This window comes from Orycteropus afer, unplaced genomic scaffold, assembly GCF_000298275.1.
Source record: "Orycteropus afer afer isolate SDZICR_OR568_19922 unplaced genomic scaffold, OryAfe1.0 scaffold00276, whole genome shotgun sequence".
NCBI classification, from domain to species: domain Eukaryota; kingdom Metazoa; phylum Chordata; class Mammalia; order Tubulidentata; family Orycteropodidae; genus Orycteropus; species Orycteropus afer.
Window position 1 is genome coordinate 1,350,917 of NW_006921863.1, and position 11,758 is coordinate 1,362,674.

At 34.1% G+C, this 11,758-nt stretch overlaps 1 protein-coding gene across 1 annotated transcript in view; it reads left to right on the forward strand.

The window, feature by feature from the left end:
• Positions 1 to 11,758, forward strand: part of EDIL3 (EGF like repeats and discoidin domains 3) — a 772,555-nt gene that overhangs the window by 521,428 nt on the left and 239,369 nt on the right. The window contains exon 6 of the mRNA XM_007950540.2: positions 6,291 to 6,472. Coding sequence (XP_007948731.1) covers positions 6,291 to 6,472 — 182 coding nt within the window. The remainder of the gene's footprint in view (positions 1 to 6,290; positions 6,473 to 11,758) is intronic.

Sequence of the window (11,758 nt, forward strand, 5' to 3'; positions counted from 1 at the left end):
TGTCTGCGGCTGTTTCTCTTCAATTTGAGTGGTGCCACATCAGCAAATGAAGGTCTCGAAAGCTTTCTCTTTTCCATGAGTAAGGTTGGGTTTACTCAGATGTTGCAGCTCTTTCCCAGTCCTATTTTGCGAGCCTTTTAGCCTAAACAGACTATTCCTAAATTTGAGCAATAATGTACCGAACAGTGTTTCTTTGCTATTCATAAGGTTTTCCCTGGCCAATTCTTTCAGAAGTGGACGGCCTCTTCCTTCTTCCTAGGTATGAAACATAGATACTCCATTATCCTCTTTCACCACTAGCTATATCTAATCATCACTTGTTCTGTCTAGTTTTTTTTCTTATTTCTGTCCAGTTTTACCTCCCAAATATTTTCAAACTTTTTCTCTTTTCTATCCCTCCTTCAGAACTGCATCATTTTTCACCTGTTAAATGTTAGCTACCTGTTCATCATCTTGTCCCCTTTTCAATAAATCCACCATGTCACAGCATGTAAAATGTGACCATAGTTAGAACCTTAAAACTCCTGCTCACAGATAGAATCAAGTCCTATCAGCCAGCTCTTCAACAAAAGAATCTAGGATCTCTCTAGATTCACTCTATCTCTTAACCCCCATCCTGGTCTTGTAACACTCAACTGCCTCTACTTTCCTGATCATACCAGCACTTCTTTCTTAACTGTGCTACTCCTACTCTTTTCCAGAAAATTCATCCTGAACCACAAGCTGGATTAAAATTCTCTCTTCCTTTCTCTTATTGAATCCTATGCATTCACTATCACAATATTTATCATATTTTATTAAAATTTTCTTTTCTGTGTGTTTTTCCCCTACTAGACTGAAAGGTTTTTTGAGGAAACTAGTTGCTACTTAATCACAGTAACTGGCTACTCTTCTCTTTCAGACATCATATTTAGTGCCATCTCTCAGGAAGATCTTTGATTACCTAACACACAATCAATTGGTTTACCTATTTCATTTCTTCATAGCACTTACCTCTTTATGGTATTTTTCTGGTTTGTTTATTTCAGTGGTAATTTATCATTTGTCCCCCCACTAGACTATGAACCTTTGATTGCAGAGACTATTTCTGCATTGTTCACCCACGTATTGCCATAACCTAGAAAAGTTCCTGACACATACCAGTCATTCAATAAAGACCTATTAAGTGAATGGAAGATAGATGTAAGAAGCGATGGATGGATGGATGGATGGATGGATGGATGGACCCATAATCAAAACCAAAGCAAACCTCCTGCCATTGAGCCAGATCCGACTCATAGTGACCCCTTTTTGGGTTTCTGAGGCAGTATTACTATGGAAGTAGACTGCCCAACCTTCCTTTTGAGGAGCGGCTGGTGGGTTTGAACTGCTAGCCTTCTGATTAGCAGTCAAATCCCTTAGGTGTTATGCCACCAGAACTCCCAAGCCCATAGTAACAGGACAAGTAATTTTTAGTTAGACTATCACAATATATAATAGATAAATATATAGGCCAGTCATGATATCCAAGTCAATATTTTTCTAACACATTAGGAAACGTAGACCATGTTTTACCCTCAATCTTCACTTCTATAACTCACTGACATGTACTGCCACCTACTCTTTTAATATCTCAATTTGCAATAACTCTGTCATATCCTGAATGCAAATAGTGACAGTCAACATGTTCCATTCATGTCAATTCTCCTATCCTCCCTCTAAGAATGTATAAGTACCCAACCACTACATAAAATAACAGCAGAAGAAGATTAGAATGAACTTGTTAAGAACATTTTTAACTCTTCATTTTCTCAACTGATACCATTTCAGTGTAATATGAAGCAAAACAGGTTCAAATTTTAACCTTTTACAGGTGTAACTTCTTCCCTCACAAGTTTCCTCATTGATGAATAAGATGTGATAACCTCTTTACCTTGAAGTATTGCAATGAAACTCATGTGAGAAAACACACGTGGAGGTGCTTTTCAAGTACATACTGCTCATATTATATTAGTTATTTATATCAATTATTACTTCATATGTCTTCATTTATTAATAACAATAGCAACATGCATATCCCTATTATTTTGCCTTCAGGCATCTTGTGGTTATTGCTTAAGGTCACATAATCTTAGATGTAAAATCATTTGCAATCTGAATTGCAACCCTTTCATTAGTTTTTATAACTTGAATTTAATAGGACATTGGGGATGTGGATAGCACAGGCAAAAGGAAATTAGATTTTGGACTTTTTATTATGATGACATCCATTTGATTGTGGTCCAAATGACTAGTGAAGAAAAGCTGCTATTGTGACAACTTTCCACTGTGAAATAAAGTATAAGGTTCTGATTTCTTATTAGTTTTTTGTATATATATTAAAAAAATAATAAAAACATTCGGCACATATTCAGTGAGCTCTTCTTTTATACAAGCCATGGTGAGCATCTAAGGATGCAGCAGTGAAAAGATCCAGAGTTTGCTCCAGAGTCGGATTATCGTCCTCTTAAGAGAAACATAGTAGTGTAGTGCTAAGGCACTTGACTGCTAACCAGAAGGCTGGTGGTTCAAACCCACCAGCCACTCCTCAGAAGGAAGATGGGGCAATCTACTTCCATAGTGATACTGCCTCGGAAACCCAAGGAGGGGTCACTTGGAATCAGGTCCGACTCGATGGCACATAACAACAACGACGACAAGAGAAGCATGCAAGTGACCTTACAGGACTGGGCTCATTATCTTTTTAATGATTCATAGTTACAAAGATAAAATACTATTTTACAATCTATTTCCTCAGAAAAACAAACCAGTTGCTGTCAAGTTGATTCCAACTTAATGACAACCCCCATGTGTGCAGAGTAGAGCTGCACTCAAAAGGGTTTTTAAGGCTGTGATATTTCAGAAGCATATTGCCAGGCCTTTATTCCAAGCTGCTTCTGTGTGAATTTGAATCATCTTTTGGTTAGCGGTCAAGGACTTAACCGTTTTTGCCATCCAGGGACTCCTTTATTCCTTCATCTTAAACTCACTTTTACAAATAAGGAAAATCGAGGCTTATGAACCAGTCAGGAAGAAAGCTGGTACCTCACAGATCCATGCTTCACTTAGAGGCCTACTGGCCCATATGTTTGCCTTTGGTGGGTTTTTCTGATTGGCAACATACAGTAGTATATAAAAATAACTGTTGCAAAAATTGATATGGAAAAAACATTTGGAAATAAAGATTGGGGAAAAAATGTGTGTGAAGCTGATATAGCAATGAGCTAACATGTAGAAATACTTTGTAAACTGTAAAGCACTATCACTATAATAAATACAGAATGTCAATATAAATTTTTATAATTAGGATTTTTTTTTTCTAAAAGAACTAATGAGGATATGATGCCAATCGTGAGTGTTCGAATTAGCCTCATAGCAGAGTAAACTATGCAAATATATTTTCAAAATCTACTCATTGAAATTTGCCTTATATGAAAACGCAAGTTTACAGCCAGTGAGTTTGCTGTTATGTTAGCCACGAAAGGGAGGTTGAGAAGTTAAGAGTACTGATGAAGAAGACTTACTGAATAAGTGTGAACTGAAACATAACCTCTCTTTTAAAATGATCACAAATTCTGAGTATGTCCAGTTCAGCAAAAGGTCTTGAGAAGGACACTAAATTTCACTGAGTTCTTTCTGAGCTAGCAGGTGGTTTAATTAATCAAGGCTGGCTCTGTAGCAGACCTATCTACTTACTGGCCTATAATAAATGGCCTACAATTAATGGCTCCCTGCCTGCTCCATTTTTCCATCGAAACATGCCACATTTCAAAGACAGGGATCCTACAGGCTCCTTTAATGGCAATATCCTTAAACATCCAGGTTCCTGCAGTTATTTAAAACCACAGAGAGTGTCACCATGAAAGTTTTTTATTACTCTTAAAACTGCAAAGATTTTGAAGTTTAAAATGGAAAGAAAAATGAAAAGCCAAAGATTCAGCATTTGATTTTTTGTTATTTATTTATTTATTGGAATGTGAAAATTAGATTTATGTACAACTCCTACTACTGCAATTCTAAAATGAATAGCTTCTTAATCCAATGACTTCATAAAGTGTTAAACAGTTCTCATTACACGGTAAAAAAAAAATTATTGTCTGGATTTAATTTATCATATGAATGACTTATTCATTGTAAATAGCCAAGGTTCAATTTTTACTGAATTAAGTTCATTTTAAAAATCTAATTAAGATGATGACTTATCCATAAACTTTATCCTTTTAAAAAATGTTTACAAGTTGTAAAGCCAATAGAGAAAAGTTGGTAATATGTGTAGAGATACAAATGGCCTAAGCATGCAACAAGAAAAAATAAAATATGTTTATAACTTAATGAAAAAGTGGTTACTATAAGAACATCTTCCTCTGTTTCTAAAAATACTATAATCCAGCTCTGAAATTCTTCCTTTCATATTTCAACCTCAATCACAGCATAAAAATTTAATAACTGACCAATGTTGGACTTCAATAATAATTAAAATCTCAAATATGCTCAATGGTGATTACTGATCCAATTTACTTATATACACTGACATTTAGTAATAGTTGTATAAGCTTTCATTTTCAGAAATTCTGATGTTATTTTATTACTTTTCATAATGTGCTAATCATATTTATTATATGAATCTAAATGGAAAAAAAAACATTTAAGGGTATATAACTTGTTGATTAAATTAAGAAATCTAATATTTTCATTATATCAAAACCCTAGTAATCATGAATTTTCAAAACTGAATTTAAAATAAAATGTATTGATGGCCCAATATGACTGATATAATTGGTTTTATTGACTTGTACACATGAAAAATCTTGAACTGGCAAATGTTGTATTCTTTATATTTTTATAATAATAAATTTTTTTAGAAAAAAAGAATGTAATTTCTGATAAAATTATATGAAATAAGTGATAACATATATCTATACCTTTGTAGATATAATGCTTATATAGAATTTGAATCCCATTTCTAATTTAAAAATGGAACACATTTTGTCCCTAAAATGTTTCCTCTGTATAGCTTATGTTGTAATCATAGTTTTTTAAATCTTTTATTGTTGTTGTTGTTGTTATGTGCCGTCAAGTCGGCCCTGACTCATAGCGACCCCTCCTTGGGTTTCCGAGGCAGTATCACTACGGAAGTAGGATTGCCCAACCTTCCTTCCGAGGAGTGGCTGGTGGGTTTGAACCACCAGCCTTCTGGTTAGCAGTCAAGTGCTTTAGCCACTATGCTACCAGAGCTCCCAATCTTTTATTAGGAAATTTAATTAAGTTTCCAAATCACAAATTTAAACAAAAATAAATAAAAGAAAAAGTTGAAATATAACTTTTTTAGAATCCCTATATGTAGATTAGTGAATTTTGAGCTAAAATATTAGAAATATAAATATTGTAATATCAGTTTGCACCTTGTCATGTATAATATTAGATATGTATCTGCTTTTTTTATAAAAATAATTTATCTACATACTTTCTGTAATTTATAGCATGTAACAATTTTTATAATAATTTTATGTTGATAGATTCACTTTTTATTTTTTGTGAAAGTATACTACACTGATGATGGCTATAAAATTTTAAGTTAAAAAATTTATAGTTGTAAGGAATACTAATTTCATTTAAAAATACTTTTCACACAAAACTCAGATGTATACCAGTCAAGAATTAGTGGACTAACAGATATTCCTTGAGGTTTTACAATTTATGAGGCACTATGCTAATCTCTGGAGCTCTGGTAGCATAGTGCCTGAGGCACTTGACTGCTAACCAGAAGGCTGGTGGTTCAATCCCACTCCTTGCAAGGAAGGTTGGGCAATCTACTTCCACAGTGATACCGTAGCCTTGGAAACCCAAGGAGGGGTCACTGACTCGAAGGTGCATAACAACAAGAATATGCTAATCTCTGGAGATAGAAAATATGTGATAGGCCTTTTGAAGGCATTATTGAATTTGTTGTGATCAGTGGTCAAAAGGAAAGAGTATACAATGCATAATAATAAATACAGAAACAAAGTGTCTGTTAGGTAGCACACTCAAAGAAGAGAGTGTCATGGAGAACAATAGTTAGTATAGCAAACAATAACAAACTACAAAGTAGATGAAGCTTAAGTGATATGGTGTTATAAAGTATATATATATATATATATATATATATATATATATATATATATATATATATATATATATATATATCTCCCATCTAATAGCCACATTTAGAATGTGGATTATTTCTAATACACTAAACTTTTTTTTTTTTTTTTTTTCTGATTTGTTCTTAGAATGCTCAGGCCCATTGGGAATTGAAGGTGGAATAATATCAAATCAGCAAATCACAGCATCATCTACCCACCGAGCTCTTTTTGGACTCCAAAAATGGTATCCCTATTATGCACGTCTTAATAAAAAGGGGCTTATCAATGCCTGGACAGCTGCAGAAAATGACAGATGGCCATGGATTCAGGTAACAAATAGGGATGGGACAAGGGAACTGCCAAGGAGTGGTCAGAGCAATGTAAATAAGAAAAGTGAGAAGCCTGAGAGTGACTTTCTCACAGTTACAGAGGAAAAGGTGATTTAGTTAAGGGTACAAATTGGCTATAAACTGAAAATGAAGAGAATGTGCACAATTCTTTTTATACCTTGTTAAGTTGTAAAAAGTGTTAAAATTGTTGGAATATAAATACCAGTGTTTTAAGGTGCATATCAAAGAAGCAAGTTTTTACATGTGACATGCATTCAACAGCATAATGTTAACATTTAGCAACTTTTGACACTTTAAGGAAATAAAAATTATATGTTTTTGTTTTTTCTCTGTCCTTAAGAAGTGGTTCCTCATGGGCAAATGTAAAATATACCTCAGATATGATGATAATACCTCTTGAGTACCTTCTTTCAGTGTTGGTGGGTGTTTAAATTCACAGTCTTTTATTTCTCTTATCAGGCAGCTATTAAAAAAAATAAATGAATGACAGGAGGAAACGATATACCAGGGCATTAAGTGATATCAAGTGATTTCTCAAATATGGCATTGATAATAGTAATGCCAACATTATATATATTTATCCACTTAAACATTTTTGGAGCACTTAGCTGGAACAAGATACTAAGCTAGATATTGAGAGTATAGAAAGGCAATCAAAATATGGTTTCTGCGAATGATTATATCTCTGGTAGGATAAGCACATTGATGACTATCTAACAAGTCAATGATATATGAAAAGGGAAGAAAAGTGCCATATATTCTGAGAGTTATGAGAAAGGGTCATGAAGAAATGGTGTTGAGCTGGGTTTCGGAAGAAGGCTTTCAATCGAAATCAAAAGCCAAGGAAACAGCATGATCAAAGGTCATGGGGAAGAATCTGAGGAACATCATGTAGAAAACCATGCTGAGTATAGGGTGCTGGAAGGATGTATTAAACAATTATGTTTTAGTGTGTGGATTTGGTGTGCTTTAGAATTCACACTAAAAAGTTGTGGCCTTATTCAATTTAAAACCAAAAACCAAACCTAACTCTCTGCAGTAGAGTTGGATCTGACTTATAGTGACCCCTCCTTGGGTTTCCAAGGTGGTATCACTACAGAAGTATTCTGCCTTCTGGGGAGTGGCTGGTGGGTTTGAGCCACCAGCCTTTTGGTTAGCAGTCAAATGCCTTAGGCACTACGCTACCAGAGCTCCCTATTTGATTCAAGTGATATGCAATTACAGAATTTTGATTAGTTTAGGTGGCTTATCTGTTCTCTTTACTACATATTTTGAGTTAGAAGTAATTTTTGACATGGCAATTCATGATCTGACATTAAGTGCAAAGTATAGGAATGCTTTACAGGCATTTAATAAGAAGGGACACTGACTTGTGACCAAGTGGTATGATTTCCATACTTAAGGAACTAAATCAAAATCTATTTCCAGGGCTCAGTTCTCTTATGAATTCTTGTACATCCTATATATATGGTTTAATCTATACAGCTTCAAGTAGATACTTACTGTTCTTATTTTGTTTTTTGAACTTGTGTTTGCATATATTTGCAGAAATTGCTTTTTTAATTACCCTTGATTTTTCTAAACTATAATGATATGTGCCAAGAAAATTCCAGATAATGGAAATGGCACATCCATACTGTATTGATCATATACTAATGGCAATCAAATTAAGTTTTAAAGTAAACATTGGGAAACAAACAAACAAACAAACAAATGCTTTTGTTCTATTTGCTAAAATTCATTCTACATTTATAATCCACAATAATCAACAATTCTGAAATGCATTTTTAGAACTGCTATCATGATAAAATTTTGGAAATTAAAATTTGTAGCAGATAATTGTAGAACAATGGAGAGATGATGACCCAAGTTTGCATCAGAGTTTCTGTTTGGCAAATTGTGTTTACAAGCTTCCGTGATTGCTGTGGTTGCATAAAGCATAATTAACATAAATTTGCAATGTTCACTCCTAGAAGCACCTTTTCCATCAATGTTTCATATCCTAATACTTTGCTTTACTTTGTCTCAGTCTTTACTGCTTACTTAACATTATGTATCATTCTGTCAAAACATATGTGTGTGTATATGTGTGTGTGTGTGTGTGTGTAATATATATATATATTTTACCTTTTTTCCAGTAATTCTAGGTAGAAATTTCTATAGTAGAACATGCCAGTGCTTGACTCTCAGATGGCATTAGATTAAATATGACTTGTTTGTCATCTTGACAGAATAAATACACTTTTTTTTTCACTTTTAAGGGCAATGAGATTATTGTTATTATTTCCATATTTTCTGAATATGAAAATGAGTTGTTAGAGAAAAAAGGAAATAAAAGGCTTCACTCTCAGGAAAATAAATCTGACATGTAGTAGGAGGAAACCAGTAAAATTCACCATTGTTATTCAATAAATACTTCTTAGCAATTGCGTCGTAGTATATATTTTGTTATTGTTTTTAAATAATATCTTATTTTCTAAATTATTTTTCTAAAAAGTCTACATATTTATGTGAAGAAACTAATATACAAAAAGGAGTTCTGGTAGCATAGTGCCTGAGGCACTTGACTGCTAACCAGAAGGCTGGCAGTTCAAACCCACCAGCCACTCCTTGGAAGAAAGATGGGGCAATCTACTTCCGTAGTGATACTGCCTCAGAAACCCAAGGAGGGGTCGCTATGAGTCAGGTCTGACTCGATGGCACATAATAACAACAACAACAATATCTAAGAAGCTCTGAAGAGTCTAATCATGTACTAAATTATCTGTGTTTGAGCATTCATTATTAATTTCCATTGTCACTTAATTTTTTATTTATATTCAGTTCTTCAAATGAAATGTTTGAGTACTTTGCTTAAAGTCACTTATAATGAGCACAGTATTCCCCTAATCTCTCAGGTATATGACACACATGCAATAATTAGTATTCAATTTCATTTTCTTCCTTGCCTTGATGAAATGAAAATTGAAATTGCTATTTTAAATTTACACACTCAGCATGGAATTACTGATAGCACCACAATGCCATAATTGGTTCTGGATTTCAAGGGTTAGTATGATAAATGCAGTTAAAAAGGAACATTTTTCCTTTGTAAAGTTTCTCTGACCTTTATTTCTTCTAGATTTTTTTTTTCCAACTGTTAAATAACTGCCACATTAAACAAATTAGTTCATTAGCAACCTAACTTATCAGTTACTCTTTCTGACAGATGTGATAGAAAAAGTAATTTTCCCATATTCATGGAAATATGTCTTGGGTTACCACATATAAAAATATAAAAGATTATTATCCTTTCTATGCTCTTTGCTTACTGACTAAGGTCAGTCAGAATAACTACTTGCTATTTATTTTTAAACATAATTGTTTCCTGTTTTCTGTGTACTGTTTTTAATCACTGTGAACAGTGATATTTTCATTTTTTAGAAAAATTTTCTGTTGTTTTGTTTTTTGTGTATGCGTTCTTAGATGTCCGATTCTTAACTGTTTAATTATTCATCCATAAACAAACATTTACTGAATATCTACCTCCACTCTCTTCTTTTAGACGTTGCTAGGGGGAAAAAAAAAGACAGCATTTACCTTCTTGATACTCAGAATCTGGGAAAGAAATAGAAATGTAAACAGTAATCACAATATCAGAAACATGGCTTGGTCTTATATACTCTGCTAAATATTTCATCCGAATGACATTCTCTTATATAAAAACCATCTATTTTAGTAGACCCTTAATTAAAGTACAAACTGTTGTTGTTGTCATGTGCCGTCACGTGGGATCTGACTCATAGGGAGCCCTCCTTGGGTTTCCGAGGCAGGACCTTCCCTTCCAGGAGTGGCTGGTGGGTTTGAACCACCAGCCTTCTGGTTAGCAGTCAAGTGCTTTAGGCACTAAGATACCAGAGTTCCCCTTCAGAAGGAAGATTGCAATCTACTTCTATAGTGATATGGCCTGGGAAACCCCAGAAGGGGTTGCTAGGAGTAAGATCTCACTCAAGGGCAGTGAGTGAGATTAATGATATACATACTTAAAAAAAAAAAAAAAAAAAAGTCACTGCCATCAAGTTTATTCCAATTCAGAGCTACCCTCATTGAGTTTCCAAGGTGACAAATCTTCACAGAAGTAGATTGCCCCATCTTCTTTCTGCAGAGCAGCTGGTGGGTTTGAACTGCCAGCACTCTGGTTAGCAGTCAAGTGGCTTATGCACTGCACCACCAGAGCTTCTTATTTTATCTATCTATCTATCTATCTCTATCTCTATCTGTCTATCTATCTAGCTAGCTAGCTAGCTAGCTATATCAGAGTTTGTGGGGAAATTGGTAGTTACTTCTCATACTTTAATATGGAGAGAAATCCCTGGGTTACTCAGTAAAAAATAGAAAATTCTAGATTGTCCCAGAGACCTGCTGCTTTCATCCTTGGACCACACTATGAGAACACATCAGCTTCAGTTTATACTTCCTGAGTTGCAATAAAGCAAACAAACAAACAAATAAGCATGCAAACACAAGTTTTTGCTTGATAATCTGGGCACGTTGTCATCACTGCCTCAGGTAGCGATAACTTCAGGAGGTACGGGGCAAGGAAAGAACAGAGAAGAATGATGAGGAGAGATAGTGGGAAATATGTGACCAGGGAAAAGTGTCTTGACAAGAGCAGAGTAGAAGCACATTATATATTCTAGTTAGAAGTGTGTCCCAGCTTAGCAGTACTTCATATAAGTAAGCATTGTTCATCAACCACGAAATATTTAGTATTTCAACTAATTTACATTCCTAAATGGCTATTTGATTATTCATTATTACAAAATTATATATATGAAGTATCAAAAACATAATAATCTGATTTTTGCATTTTAAAAAAATAGTGCAGGATAGATAAGGCAAGAAGAAAATTATTTGAGGACAAACGATGGTACAGACTCATGTCTCAAGGACAATTTCCATACCTGACTTTATCTTAAGCTTCATTAGCAGTGAGATTGAGTATGCTACAAAAATAATCATTTATTTCATTTCAAAAATCCATATATAGTTTGATGTGTGGGCACTTTTTCTATTTTTATAGACACTTGGAGTTCCTTAAGATACTAGTGTCACTTTTTTAAATCCTAGAATTTAAAAAGTTATTGATGTTCTTGTGAATCACACATTTGAATGTGACTCATAGCAACCTACAGGACACAGTAGAACTTCCCCATAGGGTTTCCTAGGTCTTTTCTCTAGCAGGGGCTCACTGGATCAGTTCAAATTGCAAACCTTTCAGTTAAT